This window comes from Pseudopodoces humilis, chromosome 2 (assembly GCF_049639895.1).
Source record: "Pseudopodoces humilis isolate 2021_Gansu_Grassland_sample_001 chromosome 2, ASM4963989v1, whole genome shotgun sequence".
NCBI classification, from domain to species: Eukaryota; Metazoa; Chordata; class Aves; order Passeriformes; family Paridae; genus Pseudopodoces; species Pseudopodoces humilis.
The window spans coordinates 97,291,844-97,319,536 of NC_142201.1; the positions used below are offsets into that span (position 1 = coordinate 97,291,844).

Consider the following 27,693-nt stretch of genomic DNA (forward strand, 5'->3'; position numbering starts at 1 on the left):
GAGGAGGAGGAGGAGGGGGCGCTCCCGCCGCTGATTGGCCGCGGCCCTGGCGCGGGGGCGGGGGCACGCGGGGCGGCCCCGCCTTCACCGCCGGCCCCGCCTTCACCGCCGGCCTCGCTCCCCCCCCGGGGCTCCGCAGCAGCCCGCTGGATAAGCTGCGATAAGGCTTGTTTTTGCGGATGTTTTTGTGTCTTTTTAAAGTGATTATCAGGATGTATATCCCACGGCCGCCCGAGCTCCGCGGCCGCGGTGCTGTGGTTCGCGTTGCCCCGCACGCACAGCGCAGAGGGTCGCGTTCGGGGCCGGGTAAAATGGCTGCCAGGGGAAGTCTTTGGGCTCCAATAAAAGGGGAAGCGTTGACGTGCTGACTCCTCCACCGCTTAATTGATTGCGAAAGATCTTGATCTTTTGGAGGTGGGCAGGGCCGCGGCCCGGCGGGGGCGGGAGGGGATAGAGGGAGCGCTTTCGTTTTTCCCCGTCTCTTCCCCTTAGTCAGCTGACGCCGGGGGCCGAGGGCGTCCTCGTTGCTAAAGGCCGGTGGGAGACCGGCCGTGCCAGGAGTACATTTGCTCGTTTGCAGTCATATGCGCTAAGTGCAAATCAAACACAAGGTGTTCAAAAACACTGAAAAACTTGTAAGTCATCAGTTGTTGCCTTTCATTTAAAAGCGAGGATAAATGCTCCGTTTTCCTATGTTTGTGGTAATACGTACAATTAACTATTTCAGCAAATGTTTCAAGGAGGTTTTTTTGTTGGTTTTTTTTTTTCAGGGGTAGCTCTTTTTAGAACTTTTAATGTAGAGTTGTTTTAAAATTTTGAATCTATGCATACTTTGTTCTCAAACATATGTGTTGGTGAGGCATTAAAAAAAGGACTGTTAAATATATTTGGGGATCACACCTTTATGTACATTTATAGATGTGTATATATTTACAATGTTCTTACAAGTCCCAGAGTTCAACAGAGGATGAAGGCCGGGGCAGAATCAAAATTCTGTGTTTTATGTCTCATATGGATTTACTGCATTTATGGGGGTTTGCAACATTTATATTGACTTTATATTGGGTAGGTCTACCCCACAAACACCCCCCCCTGCTTTCTGAGGCTCTGTTCTCTTAAATTCTCCCCCAGCCCTCCCTAAGTGATTAATGGGTACCAATGCCTTGACTGCCACATTTGTTTCCTCCAGATATTCATAAAGCACTCAGACATCCTCCAGCATTCAAGTTTAGTAAAAAGCCTTGAGCTGTGGGAGCCATCAGACTCGAGAAACGATGGAGGGGGCTGGCACAAAGCTGCTGATCCTGCTCCTGCCAGACTGACTCAGATGATGTTCTCTGGAGGCCAGAAGAGATGAGCTGGAGCAAAAGGTAGCAGGGAAGACATGTCTGCGTCAGCCGTAGCTCATATCTGTGTTTGTGCCCTGCGTGCCAGCACGCTGATAGCCAGAGGCACTGGGGTCCCCTCTGTGGGGAGCTGTGCAGCATTTTCTGTAAGAAAACCAGGGATGCTTTCCGGCTGCAAAGAGGAGAAGGCTACAGCTGCAGCACGCACTTGTCCCTGTTGCTAAGGTAACACATATCACACCCACGCTGGCCTAGAAGCAAAACAGCGCGCATGGGAAATTTCGTAGGGCCAGGAGCCTCGCGTGGGAGAGCACTGCTTTTTCAGGTGCTGCTGCCTCCCATACTACTGAGCCGGGTCTCACAAATCCCTCAAAGATAACTCTTCGCATGCAGTTTCCCTGATTGTGTTGGAGGTTGCTATGCCATCCAGCTACGTGTACACCTGAAATACTTTGTCTTGTAATGCTCTGCCTTCTGCTGCCAAGGAATGTCTGCAATGACTCTGCTTGCTGATGGTTTCGGGCAGCAGGACTGTGCAGCACAAGGCAGTTCAGATGCCCGCTGAAACAAAGGTTAGGCAGCTCTGCTTTACATTCTGAACCAGGAACACAGAGCAGCCCCTGCTGTAATAAAAGAGCTGCATGCTTTTAACCACTTTCCAACATGGCTCTTGTTTTGCCCAGCAGTGCATGCTGTAGGTCACAGAGAAACACATCTCAGCAGCTGTGAAAAGCACATCCCCAATGCCGATTTGTGTTTAAGTCCAAGTGCTCCAAAAATAAGAGGTTATATATTTTGAAAATTGCTTGAGTCTCTCATTTATGACTTCCAAGGCACACTTCTAGTCTTTAAATTAAGCAACTTATTTTATTACCACTACTAGGCACAGATCTGCCATTTTATACTGGTTTACAGCTCTTTGGAGTGCCATTGATCCCTCTCTGGGGTCAGAGAGCTGTGACAAGCACGAGTCACATACAAAAGCCTAAAAATGTACAGGAGGCAGCAACTGCTGTGGCTGGCAGGAAGCTGCTGAAGAGTGACATAAAAGCCTGAGTGCCTAAAGCAAAGGGTGTCAGTAGCTGTGATTTGTCAAAGTGACTGTGAGAGCTGTCTCCCTTGTCAAGAAATGCAGTGGCCAGGCCTTCATCTGTGTTCCTGGACTCACTCACCAGAGGTACCCTACCCTTACACAGAAACCACCCACACCCAGAGCTCACAAGGCAGCAACGTGATGGGTAATACCTTGTTCTCCCTCAGGCACCAAAAGGATTCACAGAGGAGCGTTTTATCCTTTTCGCTTCTGATCTGGAAACCTAAGGATGCCGAGGTTAAATGAACTGACTAAGGTTGCATAATTAGCCAGTGGCAGAGCTGAGAATAGACACCATCTCCATTTTTCCAGGCCTAACATCTAACTCTCAGGCCCTTCTTGGGGGCATAGGCAGGCTAGCAAAACTGTATATCACGGCTGTATAGAATATGACATTTTTAGAACAGGCTCAATCCTGAATTTACTACAGCTCTAATAAAATAAAAACAAACCGAAACCAAACCAAACAAAAACACAGGAAAATATTAAAAAAAAAAGGAAAAGCAACAATATTTTCTTTTTACAGTGCTCCTGCATGGGTAAGAAGGTAAAAATGGAATTCAAGTGACATTTATAAATATTAATGGACTTCTAAGCACTAGCACATTAAACAAGTTCCCAAGGGTCAAAGCCTGAATTAACTTTGAGTAATAGTTGCTGAAGACCTAGGCAAAAATAAAGCAATGCTGTGAAGAAATGTTAATCTTTCACAGATGTTTGGTAGGGCTAAAATGCAGTCATTTGTCCTCCATTTCAAAACAAACTATTTTAGGGAAACAGTGCTTCTTTCATGCTCCCAACCCTCCCCTTCTTTGCTTACTCTCTTTCTACTCTTGCGTATTTGAATGCATTTTTTTGCAATTTCCTTTCTTCAGCTGCTGCTGTAGATGCTGGGATTTATCAGGCAACTTAGTAACCTGAGTGAATTAGTGGGGGAATGTGGAAGAGAAGAAATCCTGTTCACTCTTGTTCAACAGAAAGCACTCTGGGAAAGGTTCAGCTAACAGTGAGACAAGGGGGGTGAAACTCCAGCCTGGGAAACTCTCCTGCCTGAGGGCTTCTGAACGCAGATTTGTGTTCCAGGTCACTGAACTCCTGCTGCAGACCGCAGCTGAGACAGCTGAGCAGAGCAACCTAGGGGTTACCTGCAGCTGCCCTCCACTTACGTAAGACCTGGACAACTGGATCAGGTTATTGACAAGCCAAGAGGAATTACATGTCATGGTAGCTAGGCAGTGAAGATGGTGATCTGCTTTCACTTTAGGCAATTTGCTCCTTCCAAGAACGTCCTGGAGTGGTGAAGCAGTATGTATAATTTCAGGGAAAGGTTCAGCTAAGCTACTTGGTTCTCAAGGGTTCTAGAAACCTCTCATTTCATGCAAGATTCACTCGAGAGAGGGTCATTTTTTCTAAAATATTTAAGGAGAAATGTTCATAGCTTTGACTATGAAAGACACGACTTCCGATGCAGTGCAAGTCAGAGTCCCGTTTGATGTCAGAGAGAATTAAGCTCTACCTGTCCTCAAATATCTGGCTCAGTCACCTAAATGCATTTACAAAGCTGGCCTTAGCAGCTTTCATTAGTGGCTGGCAGGTCTCTGAGCACAAAGAACACACTGTCCCCCACACTACGAGTCTTTGTTATCAGTGCACCCATTATGTTCAATTAGTCACAGCATGGAGCATATGCTGACCGAGCCTTGCACTTTGCCTGTCTGTCCTGCCTGGGGGCACCTACCAGCCCAGCCCAGCCACCACCCAGGTTCTGCAGCCTGCAAGTACAGGCCCAGGGCAACACAGTGCCACTGCCTGCGTCAACACAAGATCCCTGAATCACAGCTGGCAGAAAGAAGGGCTGTCCCTGCTCCCCTTCTGCACTGCAGCAGCCACAGCCAGTGATGGCCCCTACAAATCAGACCCATGGACAAGAACAGTATGTTTTATGAGATGTCTGCAGAGACACCCATGCCCACTGACTCTCCAGTGCTGCAGACTGATTGGCTGCCTACCTTCAGCCAGGATGGGCTGAGGATTAGCTGAGGCTTCCCAGACTTCCTCTACATGGCACACTCTCAGTGTGGTCTTGTGCTTTGTACTCTCCCTCCTCCTCCTCCTTAGCCCCAACCCAGTCTGCTGCTGTCTTTCATGAGATCCATAGAAATATAATTATCATGGAGATGTCTGCCTCTGGCAGTATTTTTTTTTCTTTGGAAATAATTATAATTGGCTGTGGCAGTTAAAAACTTATCAGTGTAGACAGATGACAGACAGTACAATCACATAAGCTTCCCTCTGAGAAAATAAAGCTAAAACCCATTTATCATCCTGGATGGAAACAAAAGGTCTTCCTTTGAAGAGTCAGGCTGTGAAAACACAAAGAGAAGACTGTTATGCCCATGGATTAAATCTGTGGTACGTAACCAAGTACAAGCAGTCCATTTGCAGCATGATGATACTGTAGTAATTATCACTGCTTTCATCTGAGAAATACCTAGATGGGAACATATCAGCCCACTCAGAGGCAGAAACTGAGGTCCCAAGAGGATAATTAAGACACAACGACCTGAAGAGTGACTGTACCACAAACACAGAAAAAGTAAGTATATTCCCATAGTGTCTATAAGGGCTACTTGCATGGGGATCCACTACTGGACATGATCACTTATTCCTGGAGTAAGTCATTAACTGCCCTCTCCCAGAGACCAGAAAATTTTGATTCCTAGGTATATCTCCAAAGCACAATCTCCTGGGACCATCTTTCCTGTGGCAGCTCACATGCCATCCCAGGAGGAGTCCATGCTGTCCTCAGCTTCCTAGCAGAGCCCAGGCAAGGACTGTGCAGTCCTTAGAATCATAGAACCGTTTGGGTTGGAAGATTATCTTAAAGATCTTCTAGTGCCAACTCCCACCACACCCCTGCCACATACAGTGACAGCTTCCACTAGACCATGGTGCTCAAAATCCCATCCAACCTCGTTTTCAACACTTCCAGGGATGGCACATCCATAACCTCTCTGGGCAGCCTGTTCCAGTGTCTCACCATCCTCACAGTTAATCTCTTCCTAACATCTAATGTAAATCTCTCAGTTTAAAGCCATTCCTCCTTGTCCTATCACTACCTGCCCTTGTCAGTAGTCCCTCTCCAACTCTCTTGCAGGTCCCTTTAGGTACTGGGAGGCTGCTCTAAGGGCTCCCTGAAGCCTTCTTTTCTCTAGGCTGGACAACCCCAACACTCTCAGCCTTGTCCTCCCTCTGTCTTGGTTCAGCAGCTTTCAGTCTCCAACTGGGTAGGATAATCCAGCCACCCTACACAAAGTCTTTTTTTCGGTAGTAATTTTTTGCAAATTATTTTAACATCTGGCCCTTCTTTGGCCTGAATGGTTTCTAATGGCATGCAGGTTAGCAGTCCTTTATTTTATTCTCAATCCAAATTCAAGTTGGGTGCAATTGGGGAGGTAAGTGGGAGGGCTTCTCTCAGTGCTAATTTAAAACAATCCATAAGAATTCCTGAGATGTTTTTAAGCAAATGAAATCTGGGTGAGGAGAATGGCTATCCTGTGGAAGCTGCTGACTACTCAGTACATATGAACAGATGATAGCCTCAAATTCCACAAGACATGCTTGGATCTAATGGTATTTGCAGAGACACAAAGAAAAATACTGTTAGCATGCAACCAGTTGTTGTATGGGAGAGGGATGAGAAGGGAATAGAGAGAAGGGAGGATGGGAGAGATAAGGACAGAGAAATACCAGAAACAGAACTGCACAAAATGTTTTCTCTAAGTTTAGTTCTCAGGATTACAGACAGTCCACCAATAAACTCACTAATTGATATGCCTCATGTGCAGCCACATTAATGTCACAACTATGTCACTTGGCCAAGTGCTTGATTTCACAGACAAACTCTTCCACTTTGGATGAGATTGTGGATGGTTTCTACTTTTTTTTTTTTTTTAATAGTCTTCTTGGCTTCCAACAGCTTTGCCTGGTTAAATTTCCCCTTCTAGCTAAAAAAAGAAATTAGACTGATCTCTTTTGGCAGCTGTGAAATGGTTGCATATTGAGTATGCTTTCTTGATAAGCTTGCATGAAATGGAATTGGTTTTCTTCTGATGGATACACCCCTTTCAGCACAATGTCCCCACAAGATTAGCAAGTGTTTAATTTTTTTAGAGACTTTTTATTTGCATGTTATGTCATGTATGCTACTTCTGTAGAGCATTGAGTGGCACATGAAGCTGTTTGAACAGGGAGACTGAACTGACTGAGGAGTTCCCCAGTGAGTGTGCAACATGATTTGTGATGATGTGTAGCTTGCTAGCCAAAAAGCTTCAGTTGATGGCAAGAACTCTGTGAGATTTGGGCCAAATTCAGGTGCTGTAGAAAATATGAACTGGCTGTGCTGGGTCTGCCCTAAAAGCAGTTTGGCCCCATGTTCTGTAGGGACAGCACCTAGATATGGGTGCCTGGGGACAAGGGAGAACTTATGCAATAGTCCTTACTTTCTTAGGTCCCCAGTCTCCGGTCTGTTTCAGCTCAGACTCCCTGAACTCCTGCTGTCTGCATACAGTAGAGCCCACAATGGAGAGAGAGAAGAGGTGCAACTTGCACTGAAGACAATAGATATTACACTGAAAAGCACCGTGGGTGAATGTGACTGCTCCGACTTCTTGTATGGTTATGTGCGTGAGCCTTAGCCTGTGCTTCAGTGCAATGCTATTATTAAGAATAAAATCAATGAATGACAATGGAGATATTCCAAGATAACAGCAAAAAGGCCAAAATGAGTATAAAAGGGTAATACTATTATGCAAGATCTTTATTATATCTCATAATATGAGATAAAGTGGCTGGCATTATTATTATAGTAGTATGAGATAAAGTGGCTGGCATTCTGCCATTCTTTTCCCCAATATTTAATTTAGCCATGAAGGTCTTTCAAAATTATATTAGTGAGAATCCAGAGGGGAGTGACCAGCAAGGAATCTATTCTGTCTTGAAAGTAAAAGCTTTTGCAAGGTGGAGGTAGGATCATTTAATTGTTTCTCTGACAGAACCTCTCAAGAATAAATTCAAATATAAGAAAAATTAAGTACTGGAATAATTAGCAGAGTGTTTTAGTTATTATGTACTGTTTGCCTGCCTGCATGGTGGAACTTTTCAGTACTGGTAGGACCCAATAATGGCTGATGGAGAACCACTGACACTGCAGACAGCAGCTAGAGCACCAGTGCAAGCTGTTTACACATTGCCAACAGAAAATTCCCCAATGCCCTCCTTTCCTCTGTTTCCCATTCTTTTGTCTTCTCAAGGGGCTGCTGAGCTGACTGCATGGGATGGGTGGGCAGACGGGGCTCCTACCAAATTAGTTTTCAGCCCGATCTGTGAGCTGTTCCTGCTAATCACACTGCTGTGCATTGGCAATTCCTGCAGGGAAGTGACAGAAACGTGCAGATGAGGAAACAAAATGGGCAGCTTCTCATTAGCTCAGCTTATCCCAGCAGGAAAGCTGGTGTCCCAGGGCCATGTTTCCTTTTTCCCTCTGTAACTGTCCGGCAGAGCGCTCCATCTCTGGACAGGCTTCATCCCAATGCCTGCCTGTACAGCCGAGCAGCTCTAAAGAGCTGGGACTGCCAGGGCTTTCAGGGCCTGTGTAGGCAAGACTACAAGGCACTGCCATCTCCAGCTTGGTGGATTCCTGTGGGGCCAGGAGTCTTCCCAGGCAGACTGGCCCAGGCCCAGGACACACAGACATATGGTTGCTCTATGGCTCTGGGGCAGGATGCCAGGGACAGGCAGAGCTCCAGCTGAACCCTAGCTAGAACTCTGCTACTGTTTTATACAACATTGTGGCCTCCTCATGTGGACATTTTTCCACCTGAATTTAGTTACACGTGAGTATTGTCAACCAACTTGTCATCACAAGTCTTCAGTTTGGAGTAGGGACAAAGAAGAAACAAGGATGAAATTAATTTTCCGAGTTACATGGAGCAACTTTAAATTTAGCTTATGGCTCTCCTCATGAAGCAGGTCTCCAACAGATGCTCTTTTCAACTAAATTTTATTTAACTATTAACTGTCTTTAAACCTGCCTGAAGTGATAATTGTGGGTTCTGCCTTTTGACACCAGATTTGAACTTGTAAACAGGAAAATAAGGGAAGTGTTCAACAGGAACTCTGCTGGAGGTATTACTGGTCAACTGAAAAAAACTGTAAAACAGCTCTAGTTTTGTTTGAAATTTCCCTATTACTTGTGAAAATTATACCAAACATGCAACATTAAATAATTAAATCCTGTTTATCTACCAATTAGCAGCAGTTAAATGCAGCTCATCTCCATAGAGAAAGTAAAAAAAAAAAAAAAAAAGCAAGAGGGAAAACAGTGCCCTGGAAAGGGTTACTTTAAGAATTTTTTCCCCCTTCTCCTCAAGGCTGTAGCCAAACAAGGCTTGTAGTTGTTACGGGCAGGGCCTTGCTTGTACTACTGCAAGAGTTTACACCACGCTTAACTGTTTCATTGTGGCTGCAGCAAATAATGCAGTATCTCCCTGCAGAACAGTGGGAACTGCTCCAGCTATTCAGAGACCAGAACTGGAAGAGCTGCTAACAAAGGAGGTTTATGTGGAAACCAACACTATTCCCGCATACTCAGCTCACTGGTTTCTGTCTTCCTCCTCCTCCTCCCCCCTTCCTCTTCTTCCGTTTAGAATTTCCTTTGCTTGTGTATGTTTCTGAAGTGGCTTAGACTCTTGTCCTCACCTAACCTTTTACCTCCCCCCTGTTTTTTCTCTTCTCCTTATTTCTTCTTGTAGCTTTTGGACACCAAAGGTAGCTGTGGTAAACAAGTTTGTTTGGGGTGTTTGTGTGCGTGCATAGGCTGGTGGGAATGTCCTGTGACTTATGTAAGCTTACATTAAAGCTGTAGAGAACTTCCATTTCTTATCAGTCTGTCCTCCTCACCCCCAATACTTTTTACCTCTTTCAATGAGCTGCACCTTTTTCTTGTTGTGTGCTTTTCTCTCACTTTTCACTCTCATAGCAAATATGCTCATTCCAGTGCTATCTTCTTCCTTGCTGGCTTTTCTCTGCTAATGCAGAAATCCTTTCTGCCCTTCTGCATGACAGAAACATGCTCCTCCACCTACTGATGTCTTTTCCCATGTAGCAGCCTTACTACTTCCTTTAGGGATTGTTTCTCTGCATGGGCATGTCCAATCGTTTCTTTGTGTTCCCCAGCTTTTGTCTTCCAAGTCTGTAATCCATAGGAATGGTCACTACTACCATGTCTTTAACTTTGCCCTTCTTCACTCTGCATGCTGCTACTGTTGGAGGTACCTGTAGGGTCTCGGTTCCATTTTCAGCTCTCTTCAAGGCAGAGGGTATATGGTCTTCAAGTCAGGCTGAAGCACCTGAAAGCACACCACTGAAAGCAACACCTTTCTTTGCCTGAAACAACTTTTTGTAGAAGTCTAGAGTCACCTCCTTCTGATAAGGCGACATGTATGCCTGGGAATATTTCTGGATAAGAGCAAGGTGTGGCTCAGTGATATAACTGCCTTGGCTGGTCATGTGCTAGGAACTAGGAGCAGCAGGAAAGCTTAAACACTGTGGTTTCCTGCATGTCCTGGTAAGTGTAATGCAAAACAGTCACTCAAAATAGCAACTGTCACTTGAAAAATATGACTCATTTTGACACTCTTGGATGTTTTAACTGTATACCATTTGTAGGGCTCTAATGACTCAGTGTGAAGATTTGCCTGAACAGCTTGTGAAAGGCAGGTCAGTGCTAGAATTAACCTGAGTCCACAGCAGCTCTTCTAGGGAGATGGCCCTCAGTGAAAGAGGCCCCTGAGCACTGGCAGCTGTATTCCAACATAGGGTGAAAAGCACCAAGAAGAGACTTCCAGTACTAACCTGACCAGCCACTGAAAACAGATGCCTTTTTGTCTGGCTTTTGTTTTGAAATGGCCAATAAGAACAGATCAGCACTGGCACCATTGTCTATAATAAACGTGTCCTCACGCAGTGTAAGACTGTGGTGTGTTGTAAACAATCACAGCACTGAGTAAAGTATAATCGATCACACAAGTGCCACAAAGGATACATTTGCCAAAGCATGGTTTAAAGATTGGGATCTGTATAATAGAGCTGGCACACTTAAGACATGGTGAAAAGGAGCTACCAGCATTTTCTGGGATGAAATATAGGATGGATTGTCATAAAAAACCTTAATAACCCTTTACTGTTACTGCATTTTCTGCATCACAGTAAAGCTTTATCTGCTGCTTGTCAGAAGGTCCCTCACACTGATAAACTGGTATTTTGTATTCTGAGTCCCTAAAAAATAACTGACATGTTTAATCTCAAATGCAGACTTTGTTAATGTTGAACACTGAAAGATCTTCCTGTATGCCGTGGGTCTTGCTTATTGCTATATTCTTCAAGCTTTATGTTGGGGGTCACTCTGTTAAAATCAGGAATGGCAAATTTGGGTGTTTAGAGACACAGTATGTTGGCACAGGATAAAAATCTGGGTCCTGCAGGGAATATTACAGCTTTCTAGAAGATACATTGTCTCGCCATACCTTCTTCCATTTCTTCTTTTCTTCCACCACTGAACAGAACAACTGTTCTTCATAAATGAAAGCTTTGCTCGTCCTCTCCAAACTTTATGCTGGTAAAGGTCAAGTTAAACTGCTTTGAAACTCTGAGTATCAATACAACTCTTTGTGGTGCAGATTAGAAGAAATTTTTTTCCCAGAATCAGGTGGTTTTGAAAGGTGTAACATAAAAATGTCTGTCCACCAGACAGATATAAATGATCCAGCCTAAATACTGAGGCTTCAGGCATAAAGGTTATTGCATATAGAAAAGAGAGAGGTGGTGAAGATCTGAAAAAACATAGGTGAGGTAGGAAAGCCCATCCTTACTCAGAACGTCTAGCCTGACCCCAAAAACTAGTCAAGAGATCAATTCAAGAAGAATACTTGAATTTGCAAACAGGTCCTGTGTTTTACTTTCTGCTGTTTGATTCATTCTGGGCACAAAAGTTACCACTTGGCTTCTTCACCACTTCTCCTCCCCCTGATTAGAGCAATCAATGGGATGCTGAGTTTTGATTAGCTGCTTTTAGCAGAAGGATGACAAGCACCATGGTGTTCACCTCCCCTCTGTATGTACCTGTACTAGCAAATTCAGTCTTCTACAGTCTCCTACAGGAGATAAGCACTGTAGAAGCTGCGGTTTCTGACAGGAAATGGGACCAGCATCCTGCTTCTCATGTCCTGACACCCACACTGGATTGGTGTCAGCAGTGGCTGCTCACAGGTGGCACTCCACAGAGACACACCGAGTCAGTTCCACCCAGCTTAGCAGATGCTCAGACTGACCACATCTGTTACATTCAGGTCATGTTGTCAAACTTCCAATTACTTGGAGGGAAACATCATTACAGCAGAGTGCACTGTGTACTTCAGAGAGATGAAGATCAACTAGAAGCAACAAATGGAATATAACTAAGCAAAGGTATGTTTTGTACATTTAAGCCAAGATAGTATGGAAGTGCTTTTTAAAGGAAGCTCTTTCATTCCACCCATATGAATTTGTTACCTGTATATCAATCCTGTTCACAACGGAGAGAAAATGGAACTGGCTTTCAGTTGTTTATTTTCTCTAACACAGTCACCTGCAACTCCTTTTTTTGATAAGAGTTCTCACAAACCCAAACATACTAACAGGTACATCCTTATTCAAACAAAACTCAGCATACTGGACTACTTATAGAAAAAAACCCTCCAAACCTGCCACACGTAGAGTATACTCTTCTATCCCGGGAAAAGTCTTCTCTGAACAGAGTTTTTTATTCTTTGTTGTCAATATTATATAGTTGAGGATGATGAGAATATTCAAAAATGTTTTACTGGAGTTTACAGGCACGCTACAGAAGGCTGTAATGAAATGGCTGCTGGACACGTTCATACAAAATTAATGAGTGACACTTTTAAGATCACAGTTTTCATTGTTTTTACTGTTGTTAGACAGCATTTGATAAACTCGGCAGAAATCCTTCCTGTTATCATACCAGGAACTTGCGCACCTCCTGTAACAGAGGAAACAATGTTCAACAGATGCTGTCAAACCTTTTGAAACCTGCATCCTTTTTTTGGCACTAGTTTCCAGGAAAATTTCACAAACAGCCTGTCCCTACTGGTCTGACTACTGGCTTGTATTCTTTCCCAAATGGATTCTTTGAAAGAAAGCAAAGTGCTCATGGACAAGACATGCTCTAGAAGGATAGGGACAACTCTAAAACTTTACAAGAACACTGCTATCAAGATACAACAAGAAACTTCTGCCCGAAAACTAGAGGACGGATGGGAAACTTTTTTGTCCAGGGGATGCCTACACTCTACAGTTTAATTCTTTGTGTTACTATTGAATAACATTAAGGTGTCATTGGAAGTATTGTCATTCTTTGAAAACCACAGAAACAGGAAAATATTTTTGAATGAACAATTTGAGTTAGTGTGTTACCAAGAGGAATATTATTAGAAATAATTATTCTGTCCTTCTGGCCTCAAAATATTTGCCTTTGTTGATTTTTACAACAGGATGCATGTGACACCTCAGCCACTTCTCGATGGAGTACCAGAATACCACTGAACCTAACTACTAAGACCAGGAATGAAAAAGAACAAAGTAAAGCTAGGCAGTAAGTGAAAGACTAGCATTATTCAAATTATTACTTACTCTCAGTAAAAAGCTCTCAACCCTGCTCATTCCAGTGTTGCGTGGGAATAATTGTGAAATGGTAGGGCTGTTACTAGGAGGCTGAAAGACATTTCCAGCAACACCAAGCCCCAGAGCAATAGCTAAGTATTAGCTAATACATGAGAAAGCCCTGGTAGTGGCATTTACTGAATGAAAAAACACATCGAAAGGAGGAAATGGCAGATGAAAATAACCTTTGCTTTCTCCAAGCCTTCTGTGGAAAGTCCCCACCTATGAGCTGTATTCATGCAGAAAAGCCAGTGCTCATACCCTCTGTTTACTTTAACCTCACAGGGACTGATTAACTTTTCCTGAGCCTTATTTCACGCCTTTGCCAGGTATCACCCAACCATTTCCTAAGACATGAATCCATCCACAAGCAAACGGAAAGCAGCGAGGCTGCAGGAAGTAGGCCAGGGTTTTCACAGGCTTGTTGTTCTGCCGCTGGTTCCAGCCCCGGGAGAGGCCAGTGTGCGCGCAGGCCCGTGCGCATGCACGTGCAGCTGCCCTGTGGGGGTACACTGCAGCATTGACATCCCCGCGCGGGCACGCGGCCAGCGTGGCAGCACAGCATCAACCGACTCCTTTTTCTAATTAACATTTGTCAAACTTGGAGACAAGCCCAGGATGCAAAATTTGGATGTAAAATTCAAAGAGCACAGAAGCTGGAAACATTCACATACAGGCTCTTCATTTATGCTTAGGTTTTTTTTATAGGTCATGCACAGATGACTTACTTGCTCTTACTGTAACTTACAATTAGCAATACAGTGATTTTTTTGTATGTCTTAGTGCACAGTAGAACTCCAAAATAAAGCAGCAAAGCTTACTAGTAGGTGGACATAAAGGTTTCCCCTTTTAAGAAAAAATTTTCTCTGAGCTTCTTCTTTTGAGTGGGTGAAGAGGGGAAGGCCTTTAACACCATCAGCAGACAGGAGTGAGAATATTTTGACCAGATCTGGAAGTTGTTTATAACAGTCATTTCTTAAACTCATGTGAACTCATTCAGCTTTCTGCACAGCACCCAGCAATGCAAGTTCAAATGATTAATGTGTCTCAAGTGCTGAAACAATAAATTCTCAGCATATGATTGAAAGCCAGTTTTAAACTCTTGCGATTTCAGGGTTCAGTCACCAACTCTATAGAAGGTTCTCTGTGAGAGAAATTGATTAAAAGGCAAAAAAACAGCTTTTTGCACTTTTGATCAGCCCAGCAATTCATGCTATCTGCTGACATTAGAGGAGATTGGGCAGTGGGGTATTATAGTTATTAAAGTAAAAAGGTAATGCATATAATCACTCTCAGATATCCTAAATGGCCTATAAACAGCACCTCTAATAGAGTACCTAGCACTAAGGCTAGTGCCAGTTCCCAGCAGGGCACTTATATCCTAGCCTAGACAAAAGACAGGGAAATAAGACATTGGGCCACGTTCAGAGGTATTTCAGAGCTGAATAAACCCTAAGAAGTAATATACTACAAGTGTTCCTTTCCTGGAGCTTTGAAGAGTACATGCAAGAGAGTGAGCTGGCTACTGATGAGCCTTCCTCAACAACATGTTTCCAAGAGCCAAGTGTCAGCTCATACCAGGGCCACATACAAGACTGAACTATTGCAGTCCTCATGGCAAGGACAAAACCCATGGCTTCTCTAACCAAAGTGAACAAATGAGGCTCCTTCTTTCTCTCTCTGCACAATTTCTGGGCCTGTCTACAGCCAGCTTCTACTAGGTTTCTAGGTAAAAACTGACAGTGACACTTTGCCTCCATGCTGGTGTTCCAGAGAAGTGAAAATGTTTGAGACCTTGGAAGAGGACTGTTGTATACAGAAGTTAATTCTTGTGAATAGTCCTTCTTTCATAAATTCTCTCTAGAAGATAACCTCTTGTATAGAACAGCTTTATGTGCATCCTACTAACTTAGGGATATCTTTGTTTTGTTGGTCTTATGTTCTGACACCGCATTAGATAATGAGCAGTGCAGGAAGTAATGTGAACCAAGTGATTTAATTTTAATGTGCCTTCTACTTCTCGCACTGATTGTGCAGAGGAATAATTACACAGATCGTTGCTTCTCTAGAAGGGCCTTTCAGGCTGCTTGTGACAGGCCTCACTGCTCTCCTCTGCTTTTAAAGAAGATGGTGTGGCCACTTGCCGGAGCAGTAAGGCTGCTTTCAAAGTAGCCTTTTACTGTCTCAAGGGGCAAATGCCACTCTTTGCTGGATGACAATTAAAGGCCGTGTATCACTCCTGAGATAACAACAGAAGCGTTCTACTTAAATGAAGGCAGTTTCAGACAGTATGGTAAAAATAATGTAGATCAATTCCAGATAATTAGCACACTATTTTAGAATTACTTTGGCACAAAGGAGGCTTTTCTTCCGGAGATTTTTGTCACATTAGAGGGTTTTTGGCTATGCTTGTCTTAAGAGATTCACTTCTAATAGAATAAGTAGCTCAGTTCATAAGGAAAGGTTTTTGATTAATCATGTTTGTTATATTACCATGAAGGAGGAGTTTTTTTGAGGAAAATATTTACATAAACAGCATTTATACAACACAACATTGCAATCCAAAAGCGTCAGTGAGCTGCTTTGCAGGCAATGCAAAAGGGAGTTGCTTTATCTTAAGCTGAAGTAAAGCCACTGTTAAAGTAAATATGCAGAAGCAACAGCACCTAACAAAGGGAACATGAATAATAACTTTTCTAATTTCAGCTGAATGTGGGAGGATATAGGTAGGCAGCAAAAGGAGCTGGAAACCAATTTCCAATGTGATTCATATTTTCAGCAGTGACTTGCACAGGTAAATTTTAATAGTCGACACTTACAGATAGCTTTTCACTTATTAAAATCCAATAGGTTTAGGGCTTTTTCTTTTTGGCAAATGGAATACTGAAGCACAACAAACTTACACTGGCTCATAACACTGACTGTGTCAAGCATCTTGACTTTCAGACACAGAACTGATCCACTGATTCTGCAAAATACTGCTCACGTTTAAATGAGAGAAATTATTTGTCAGGTGAATGGAACAGCCTGCAGAAGTTAGGTGAGGATTTTAATGCCACTGGCATAGTACTAATATCGTTCACGGCTCATGAGCAACCAGAACCAAAAGGATGTACTAGTACTTTAATAAGGTTATTTCTTTGCTCCATACTCCTTCATTACCACTAACATCTAGAATCACTGCCTACCCACACATTTACTAAGACAAAGCAAGCTCCCTGATGCCATTACATTCCCAACTCCTTCCTCCTACATTTTTCTTCTCATTCTGTATTACTAAACTAGATTTGGCAACATTTTCCCTTCACAGAAATCAAAAGTGGGTGTTCTGACACAAGAACAGAAAATAAGAATAATCCAAATTATGTCCACAGAGCTCTTCTAAATACTATAAATGAAAGCAGCATTTGACCCAATGCTAATATAAAGTGATTCTGAAACAGTGATGGCACATGGAAAAAAATTAGAAAGCCAAGAGCAATTTCCAAACAATACTTTTCACCTTCTTTGGTCTTATATAGATTTTTATATTGTTGCTGCTATTAGAGGAGTCTTGCAGCTACCAGTTTTGACCCAGCCTGTACCCAGAAAGGGTAATGCTGTATTATTTCAGTATCATCAATTAAATACTTTATCTAAATGTATGTTAGTGGCAATGACAGACATTTTACCTTCAAGTCTTTGCAAGCAATTTCCTTTCAGCACTGCAGAGTATCCAGATTACAGGCTGTCAGCATCATTCTATAGACTTTCACACTATGTAACATTCTCCAAAGAAATAGACATCTTCACTAACAAGAATTTATTAGTATATTTGGAAGAGATATGCAGTAAATCTTTACAGCACAAAACTAAACATGGCTCCCTCTTGAGTCCAAAGTGTGCACGTTACTTCGTTTCAAAGTGCATCTTTTAACAAGCAGCTAGTTCAAAAGGAACAGGAAAAAAGAACATCATCTTACCCCAACAAAAACAAAACCTCTGAACTCACAAAAAGGCAAATGGTAGAAAACTGCATTTTGGGCAAACCAAGTCAGGTCCAACCAATTTTAATAGGCACCTACTGCAGCTTCTGGAATCACTGTTGCATGCATATCTCTAGCCATATTGGATTTCTCTTTCAGCTTTGACTGGAGCAATGTGTGTTCCATCACACCAATCTGTATGTCCATCTGAATGGTTTCTTGCCTCAATTTTGTTAAGGCCTGTTTAATCTTCACTAGAGGAGCTGTCCAAAAAAAGATAAACAGTGCAACTCTGTCAGCCACTTAACACAAAAGCATTGTTTGCTGTACTTCACTCCTTAAAATTGAAGACTTGAATGAACAAAAGGGTGTTCTACTCTAAAGACATGATTGTACTGATACATCATTTTTAATATGCAAAACACTTTAAAGACAGAAATAGGCAATGACAATTTTGCTGTCTTCTTGACATCTAAGAGCTTCATAAAGATGTGCATCAACATTAAGACAGGTTTTTCAATGATGTGTTTTGCTCAGCTGAAAGCCTTATCCCCAAACCTGACTTGAGGTTTGGTAGAGAACTGAAGACATCTTCAGCAGGGTGTGAAAATATTACCTGTGAAAAGCTATTAAAATATTTTGTGCCCTACATTTTGTTTCTAATCCCTTCCCACTAATATGATGCTGCTGCATCATTTTGCTCCTTGTAATTGCTCTTATTTCAATGAAGTACATATCATGAAACTGTCACCAAGAAAAAGGGTGCGCTGTCTGAAGCAAAAATGTACTTACCACCATCAGTCATGCTGCTTCCTTTCTCTTCCGTTTCCTGCTTTACTTTCTCTAATGCTTCTGTAATCTTAAAATAGATTTTCTTTCTTAATTAAACCAGATTAATATCAATTTTTTAAAAAGTCTCTGCTGAATAACTGCTTTTATTTAAAAAATTAACTAATCCACCTTACTTGTTATATAAAGAGGAATGATTTTTCAAACATTCAGAAATTTTTAATTTAACTAAATAAATGTTGTAAAAAATTACAGAAAAAGGGTAACAATTTGACCAAACACCATGGTGTTACTAAAAATCTGTGCATCCTCAATAAAAACAACAATATAATTGTTTTAGTGTGACACTGGATGGAAGAAGAAAGGAACCAATATCTCTACAGATCAAGATTCATCAATTAATCATGCCCACTGCCCTTCTGGAAGCATCAGAACTTCAGCATGTTACACTGGAAACCTGAGAAACAGCACTGCAGCAAAAGAAGGTGCAGCAGTCCAGCCTGCTGGCACTGGCACAGGTATGGAAAATCCATATATGAAGAACAAAAGTCTAGAAACCTGTCTAGCAACCAATTTGCCTTTGTAGATAATGAAAAAAGGAAATATATGATTCTAAAGTATAGCCAAGGTAATAATTCAATATTCTTGTACAATGTGAAAACAGCCCTCCATTAAGGCTTCAACAAGCCTTTTCAGCAACAGAAAGGAATCATTGTTGCATTGTTACTGCATACCTGCAGTGGTAATGGTATTGCCAGCTGGGCTGAGGTCTGATTGCATCTGAAAACAGATCAGTACTAACGTCCCATGTGTCTGGTTTACCTCAGACACGCGCCACTGCACATATGTAGTTTGAAGGATGCCAGCTAGTAACATATTCACCAATATTTATCAGTCAATCAGGTCACAAAGCACACACTGTAAATCTGGAGTTATCACAAAACACTTTTTCAAACTTACTTCCTTGAGAGTGAAAGAGAAAGCAGCTCGGATTCTGCAGAATTCATACACTCAGAAATCTCAGCTAGAAAACTCCTATTAAACCGCTGTATTACCTATTGCAGCTGCACTTGGTGATCACTGTAGGTCCCTTCCAACTCAAATATTCTAATGTGTTCTAAAACATCTCAAACTTGTACAATTTCTAACACATTCTTATTGTGCGACCTATTTTATGCAACTATTCCTGAGACATTATATTGTTTAATAAATAATGTTAATTTCTAAAACCCAAATAGAGCCATTTAAAAAATTTCTGAATTGGATTAAGAGTTGAAGTATTTGGAAATCAGGTTGTAATTCTAAATGAAATGCCTTGAAATACTCAACATGCGGAGGCAGTTAGGAGACAGGAAATGTTTATTTAAATTTGTCAGAGCACCAATATAAAGGAAAATGAAAGTCCACAACAGAAAACCAGATTTAGGTAATAAGATCATTTGATGTATTGAAAAAATTACTGTTTAGTAAATTTTAGTAATTTTAAGTGCCTGGAAGATAAAAACTTCAAATTGTTAATTTTAACTGAAAGTAAGAATTAAGCTTTTCTTATTCCAAAGAATTTATGGGCATGACTTATTAATCCCCCATAATTCTAGGACATACGTTATAAAATATAGAACATTTACCTTCATTTACAAACTGAACTCACATTTCATGAGTCAAAAAATCAATGACAGCCTGGATTTAAAATTTAGGGATTGGAACTAGATCACCTCCCTCAAACAAAGAATAATCTTTAACAAGAGAACAAATCAGAAAGAACTGGTTTCATTAAACTGCAACCACTAAATGCCAATTCTCTGAAGACTGTTTTAAAATAAGATGTGTTTTACCTCAGAAAGCACTCTAATCCTTTCAGTTACTCCTCCACTTCCCTCCTGGTACTTCTCTTTAGCCTGGAAAGAAACATGTCTTTGCTGTAATGACAGAGTTGAAGAGATGTATGCAGATAGCTCAGAGAAAACTTCAAGACTTGCTCTCGTATGTTTTAATTCCAGAAGCTCTCCCACAAAGCCCCAGTGAGGTTTACAAATGAGGACAGTCTTGAAACATCAGCCCCTGCAATGACTATCATTCACTATCATGTGAAGCAGTAAACAGTCCAAATACACACTTGATAAGAACTATGCTTTCTAATCATTCACATTAGGAAAAAAAGATGAAGAAAATCTGCCATAATACAGAAAAGACTGAATATTGGAATCCAGAATAATACTTCATCAACAGTAAATCTTCAAGATACCTTAACAACGAGGCAAACAGAAGGTGCAGAGGTCAAATTTTGTTAGCTTTATTGTCAGCATGGCCACAACCAGGAGGGCTTGCCAAAAGGCAGACTATGACGCCTGCTAAATAGGGGATCAAAAACCTTCTCAGATAGCACTCTGTTTGCATAAAAAACTAAATGAAGGAAAGAAGTAATCAGAGTGCTTTGTGCACGTTGGCACCAGTACTCAAGCTAAGGGATGAATGCTGGACTGAGACTGTAGTTTTTCGACTCCTGACAGACGTGTGAACTTCACAGGGAAAGCAGAACTAGCAATTTACTAGCTGCTCAAGACTTACAACAGCTATACATAATACTAAGGCAAAACCATGTATTTTCCCCTGCAGAACAGTTGAATAAAAATTGCAAGTTTAGCTTAGGAAGAATATAATCTGACAGACAATCAACATTTCCCCTGCTTTATATCTGACAGCAGAATTCATAGATAGCTCACCCCTTGTCATCTTTGCCTCTACCCTCATTTAACAGCAAGTTAATACTGGAGAAGGCAACAACAAAAGATCAGCAGTACCTCACTCAGCAAGGCTTGTGCTGAACGGTATTCTTGAACCAAGTGCTCCAACTGATTGTTGATGTACTTTTCCCTGCTATTGATCTTTTCCAGTGTTCTGCTGATTTCATTATGGAGTTTGTCAAGGTAACCCTAGAAAATTACATTCTGTGGGTTGACAGTATACAGACAGTATGCAAAGAGTATCAAAATGGTGTGGTAGTTAAGAAAGGCTATGGAAGCCTACAGAGAGAAAAATAGTACAGAAATACTGTGTTTAGCCAACAAAAAGTGATTCCAAATGTGTTCTGGTTTTCCCACCTCCAAAACACATAGTTCAGTCTTTACTGCTTCATCACTCTCCTCTCCTCAATTAATTACAAATGTCAGTGTCAGTAAGTTACTGTAGCAACAGTATTTGAGAGTATTTTGGATTTTTTAACAGCACATTCAGATTGTATTATTCTACTTTGTCCTCTGTAGTCAGGATGTACTTAGGGTAATGCATTCACTACTGGATCCTGATAGCCCTGTTAATCCTCACACATACAACTCTTTCCCACAAGGTACTTTGCCACTAGCTCTTGCCTTTAATGATCATTGTCATATCTTTCCCTTTTTAATTTTACAGCAATAGCACAAATAAAATGAAGAAAAAAAAAGATCAATTTAGTTCTTAATGCATCTCAAATAAAAGAGAAAATAAAAATGCTGTCAGATTAGTAAAATATTCTGTACATACAAGACATACCCTAGTTTCTTTCAAAGAAGAATCAATTCCATCCTTATGCTGATGCATTTGATCTACGTGAATCCTCCAATCCTAAAAAGACATCAAAATTAAAACACAGGTAAGTACAACTTCTATCTTTCTCTGGTTACTAAAAAACAGCGGGTATAAAAGGCAGAGTCAGTTCTCTTTTATACTATTGCCATGTATCATCCTGCCACTGCCATGTTCATAGCCAGGGGCACTGGCTCAATGTGACACAATTTATAAATCTCCTAAATGTCACATGTGACACTCAGATCCATAAACAAACACTGACATCTTCACTGATACCATAGTAGCCATGCTTTTTAGAGTCTGATCTTCAGGGAACTATTTCTGCTAGAAACCACTCTGGGCACAAATACTAAAAACATTGATTGTAGCTGCACTAGTTCAGCTTATTCTTAGACAAAATGAGTGCTTTTGATGCCCAACACCTACCAGTTCTGGACTATCTGTTCTTTCCTTTCTATTTTAGCCCTACTGTTACCAGGAGAAGAATGGAAAGAAAGTGGCAGAAATACCAAAACTTGGTTTTGATAATGGGATACAATTAGAGGGGGGAGAATTATTTCCAGCTTCAAGATCATAGGAAACATACATGGACTCAGGTGGGGGTCTAAGAAAAGGTGCTGAGAATTGGCACTGAACACCAGGCAATGAGCCACTAGAGAGAATGTGCTTAGAAAATGTACAGAGAAACCTGTTTTTCAGGTTTGCAGGAGACTCATGATCTCTTGTTGGTCTAGTGACAATTGTTCGTAATTTGCCAAACGTTGGAGTTTAAATAAAAACATCAGGCACACAACCCATCCCCATTTCTGTCCAGGTTTTTACAGTAAGTTCCAGTTTCTAGTGCCATTGATTAAACCATTAATACTTTCCTGGTACTATGTTTACATGCACAGCTTGGGAAACAGAATATGATGTTTTCTGGCAGAATGGAAAAAACACTTCTCTCCAATTATTTCTGAAAGAAGCTAGAAGAATAATCCTCTTTTCATGTTCATTTTGACATACTCCTTAATGCCAAGAGATGGTGCATTAAGCTGGAAGCTAGTAAACCTCAGATCCTACACTGGCTTTAATTTTTCATGTATGTCTTATTAAGTTTTAATTCCTCACTGTGAGACTCAAGCATCATGTTCTCTGCAACAGATGGGCTTGCTAAGGATCACAGCAGAGTAGTTCGAGCCAGGCAATTCTTCACACAGAAAAATACAGTATGGTGCAAGACAGGCAAGGAGCTCAGCAGACAGTTGAAGGTTTCCCCTATTTTTGGCAAGATAATTATCTTTCATTGTATTCATGTATATGTATTGTATTGCTATATCAGTGCTGCAGATTTCTCTAACACCCCAACTGCTCGGGTCACTGCAAACGAACAATTTCAATACTGCACTGATCTGTGTGTGCTACACAAGCTCCTAGAAAGAATGCTTATGGCAATGCCAGGAGCAGGTCCTAGGTTTGGACTTGCCAAAGATGGATGCCTACTTCTAAGCTGCTCATTCTATACTCCTTGAAATAGACTATGGAGAGAAATACACAATTCTAAGACACAATGAATTCCACCCTGAGAGAGTTGCCAAGACATGATGAGCAAAAGCAGTTGAAAAAATGCTCAGTTCTTTTCACAAAGCATAAGGAGAACTTAGGATGACTAGACAGGGGTACAGACCTATTGGATTGTCATGTAAAGTTCACCAAGAGGAATTCCACACAACCAGCCTGGTTGAAAAATGGAGCAACTGAAAGGTAAGATCATCAGCTGTCCTCCAGGAAGGTATTTTAATAGTTAAACTGAGCATATAATTATTTTAGAAGTGTGAATACACTGGAAATGTCAGAGGACTGAAAAAAAAATCCCCACTGAATAAATATGTAGAAATAAGGTGCCTTCTAAGCAGCAGAAAAAAAATATAATATTGAAAAAACACCTTGCTGAAAATTATTGCTTCTAGGATCAAAGTAACTGACAAAGGTTCAGACAAGGTAGCACTGGAGAGCCCATTAATCACAGGTCTTTTCATGACAAAAGACAACTGCAAACAGAAAGTAAACAGCATCGACTGAAATCTCATTTTAATCACCACATGTACACAGGCAAATCCATTCTTCCATACCTTATTGTCAGTCCTGACTATGACTTTCAGCTGTGGAAGCACACGCTCCACTTCCAGATTCCACTCTGCTGCATCTGTTGTGGACTGTAAAATCTCTTCTTGCTTTGTAGTGTCACTCATGTTCTGTGTAAAAATCACAAACTTTATACACGAAGTATCATTGTTATGCACAGTGAGAACTGTTAGAAACCACGATAATGGCTTGCAGTGTTAATATCAGAAAAAGATTTATATCCAGAATGATCTAGACTACAGATGAAATAGATTTCTTTAATGGCTTTCTTTGAATTCATAAAGATTTGGAATTAAAATAAGTACATCTTCTCATCATACATAAAACTGAACACAATTAAAAGTATATATTAAGAAATTATAATACACTTCAGAAATGGTGTATATATGTGGGATTAAAATGTATTCATGAAACTAATACCATGTTTCTCTAGAAGTCTCTGCAAAAAAATTCTTGTAAATGTTCCCAGCAGCTCTTCAGTTTAGAAATTGGCTGCACATTGTTCTTTAAAAATAATACCTAATATCTAATATCTTATTCATTTCAGATGGGGTGTTTTTTCAAGACTACACAAGGATTTTTAGACTTAAACCCAACAGACACAAATTGCTGCTACAGATATAAAAATCTTGCAAGAGAGGACTGATAACCACTTACTGATCTGTATGTTTGTGCCTTTAAAATATTCAGGTCAATATAATCTTCTTCATTGTCTGATTCTTCTTCCTTAAGAGAAGTTTCAAAGTAAGACTTCAGTAAGTATTTCACAATCTTTCTCCATAGTTTTATTTTGCAGGACCACAAACCAAGGAGTATTAACTTCCATATTTCTGAACAAAATAAGACATGGGGAATTTATGATATGGAGCTAATGAGGAGACATAATACCTTGGACAAGCTGAAAGATCAAAACCACCACATTTCCTTCAGAGCGCCACAGTATTACAAAAATAAACCAACCAAACAACAAAACCCACACCCTAAACCCAAGGCCTCTGACATCAAATGGCCCATTATCAATAACTGTATGATAATTGTATTTTATTATGCATTTCTTAAAGCTCTACCTTAAAAATAAAACCCCATCAAACCAAAACCAGACCTCAACAGTTTTCATTATGTTGTTTGCACTACATATTTGGAGTTACAGAATGATGCCACATCTTAAGTATGCAAAATAACACAACAGAAATTGAGGTAATTGATTTTTTCTTTCCCATGAGACCACACTCTCTGCTCACATATTCTATAAATCTGTTATAGCCTCAAAATTCCCGTCTTCCATCACTATGATCAGCTGAGAGCCCATCACCTGCAAGTAACGCTGCTTTTTCTGAGCATTAACCTTCATTTCTCTGTACTGTATTTCATCTGCCATTTTATCACCCATATACTTCACCCTTATACACTTTGTCCTCCTCCTGTCTTTTCCACCAAAGTGAAATTTTATCATCCACCTCCTACACAAACCACAAAAGCTGCAATAACACAGGTCTTATGGTAAAATCCTTCAAGACTCAGTGAAAACCTTGGAGTTTATTACTCTTTCCTCTACTTTACCCAGTTTTTATCTAACAGGGACCTTCTGGCATGTTTGGCCCCAAGTCCCCTGAATACTTGCAAGAAATTAAGACTAGACTGAGACTATATTTTGATAAATGGACAATACATATTTGGGCAGCATTTAAAAGAACATAGCACCAGAACAAGAAGACTGGTTATCAGAACTGAGAAACCAAACTGCAGATTTCCTTAAACACACAGCCTCACTGCCTACTGCTGGCCACCTAACACAGGCTATCCCATTCCCCAAGAATTACAGAACTAGCCTTGTCTCTGTCAGCCTCATTATTTTTATTCAGAAGAATCAAAACCAAAGAACAGTCACTTATCATTAGCATTTAATTGCTGGAAATACTGCTAAATTCAATTATGAATACAACTAATATCAATAAACTGGCAGCAACAATGGACTGGACAAAAAAAGTTACATTGGCATGTAATTAATCTCACTAGAGCCACTAGGGGCTCTAAAAAGTGAGTATCCTTTTGGTATAAACTGCCTGGTAATGTGACACCTAGTAAAGGAATAACACCTCACTGTTTTTTATCAACACACATACATTCCAAAGACCTAACAGAACACATTAGTTGTGAAAATCATGGCCTAGGACAATACCTGAGAGCAAACCCAGAGGTTCTCTGAAGCATTTCAACTGTGCTTTAGTTAACTGTTTCGTCCCCACTTCCCAATTTAAGCAGCTTAGACCTTAACAAGATACAGAAAAGAGCAGACAGCTGACTGTTTTCCTATTTTAACCCTTTAGTTTAACATCAAGAGTAGATTTATCAGTAGAAAATAAACAATTCTAAATCTCCTTTTTTTTAATGCATAGTTAGATTCCCCTGCACTTAAGAACATATGCTCTGTCTTGAAGAGTTAATCTTATCTGAAAAGCAACAAAAAACTCTGCAGAGAATCTGACAATGCAGGAATGGAGCTGCAGGAAAAAAACCTGAACAGCTAACTGAAATGACTTTTTAAACAAAGCCAAACAAAATGAACAGTAAATAAAAATTTCCTCATAGCTGACCAATACTAATATAATTAAAATCAGTCAAATAAACATACTGCAACATCCTCTTCCAATTTACTAAGTGTTAATTCTGCATCATCTTCTGTTATTTCTTCTTCTTCTGGCTCTTCTGTTGGGTATGCTGGCCTGAAATTAATTCAAATAACAGCAGAGCTTTAAAACACAATAAATTGTAAATACCTCTGCAAACAAAACATTTCATGAGAAAAATGGATCATGTGGAACATACCTAGACAGTGATTAGTGTTTCACAACTTAAATAAATATACACTCAGCCTTGAAAGTCTTATTCATCTTGAACTGTCTTAAAAGTAAAGGCAGTACAGCACATTCACACTACAAAGTCATCTAGGAAGTAAATTTTGGGTGTTTTCTCCATTGGCATAAGCTGCTAAAATTAAAGTGCAAGTCACCACAGGCTTATTTTCAGCCTGTGGTGACTTGTGTACTAAAGAGCAGTAACAGTAAAATATTTCCAAGGTAAAAATTACTTTGCTTTATCCATTTCAAAACTCATCAAAGGAAAAGAATGAAATAAAGAACACTTTTAAAGACATTTTCATATACTTGAGATTATCTGCCATCTAATTTGTCCTAAGATTTCCTTCAGGTTAAATAAAATTACTCTAGTCTACTTGTAACATCATGATACTGTGCATAACTCCAGAAATTTATCATTGATTGATCGAACCTAAAAGGACTAAATGTTTCAACTCAAATAGAACAAGCTCAGATTAATAAGGAGTTATGTATAGGGAAATAAAAAAGAAATAAAAAAAAATCATCGGTTAAACCTTAATTAGCTAAGTCTATAATGTTCCAAATTCAGCTTGCTGGTAACAGGCCAGTTGTGTGAAATTGCATTAGGACTTAATTGGTCACCCTGCTTCAAGCCCAGTTGAATTTTCCATCTCATGAAACGTCAAGTAAAACGTTTTTAGTCGTTCCTATGTTTTATTTTACCACTACAACTTACATCTGTTTCCTGGAAAGCAATGCCTAAGGGAGGATGCTTAGACTGTACTGTACCTTTTCCAGGCAAACCCAGTGTGTTTCAAGGCTTCTTCAGCTAAACAATCAAGAACATAGCACACTTGCTCTCCGCAGCCAGTCTTTAATTTTGAGGGAGGAAAATCCACAGACCTTCCCTAAAATAAAGAGACAGCCTGTTCAATAATGGCCTAGCAACCCAAATTTCCCTGTAGGGAGATAAGTTTTTGTACACTAAAACCAAAGTGTCCCTTGTGTATGAAGATTTCATTAATGACAATTTACACTCTTCTCCTAGGCAGCTCCAATGAGGCAACAGAAGGAAAAGCAGACAAAGCCAAAGAACAGAAGCAGTGTAGAAACCTTTAAGCATGTGATAAGAGGAGAAGAGGCAGCAGGGAGCAGAAGAGGCAGCAGCCACAAGCGATCTGTTGGATGGTCAA

General features: G+C 40.7%; 1 protein-coding gene and 1 long non-coding RNA gene across 4 annotated transcripts in view; one reads left to right on the forward strand and one right to left on the reverse strand.

Moving 5' to 3' along the window:
• Positions 1 to 123: 123 nt before the first annotated feature.
• On the forward strand, positions 124 to 18,747 carry LOC106628240 (uncharacterized). The gene is made up of 3 exons (XR_001331525.2): positions 124 to 414; positions 1,190 to 1,370; positions 18,313 to 18,747. It is a non-coding gene; the product is annotated as an uncharacterized LOC106628240 (long non-coding RNA).
• IFT57 (intraflagellar transport 57) overlaps positions 17,006 to 27,693 on the reverse strand; it is a 13,401-nt gene continuing 2,713 nt past the window's right edge. For all 3 annotated transcript variants that reach the window (XM_005523975.3, XM_088068987.1, XM_014253425.2), the window contains exons 3-11: positions 27,290 to 27,408; positions 26,296 to 26,386; positions 24,321 to 24,389; positions 23,651 to 23,773; positions 21,504 to 21,575; positions 20,774 to 20,905; positions 19,808 to 19,870; positions 17,976 to 18,042; positions 17,006 to 17,446 (exon numbers count right to left, since the gene is read on the reverse strand). In XM_005523975.3, the coding sequence (XP_005524032.2) occupies positions 17,268 to 17,446; positions 17,976 to 18,042; positions 19,808 to 19,870; positions 20,774 to 20,905; positions 21,504 to 21,575; positions 23,651 to 23,773; positions 24,321 to 24,389; positions 26,296 to 26,386; positions 27,290 to 27,408 (915 nt within the window). In that variant the 3' untranslated portion in view covers positions 17,006 to 17,267. The remainder of the gene's footprint in view (positions 17,447 to 17,975; positions 18,043 to 19,807; positions 19,871 to 20,773; positions 20,906 to 21,503; positions 21,576 to 23,650; positions 23,774 to 24,320; positions 24,390 to 26,295; positions 26,387 to 27,289; positions 27,409 to 27,693) is intronic.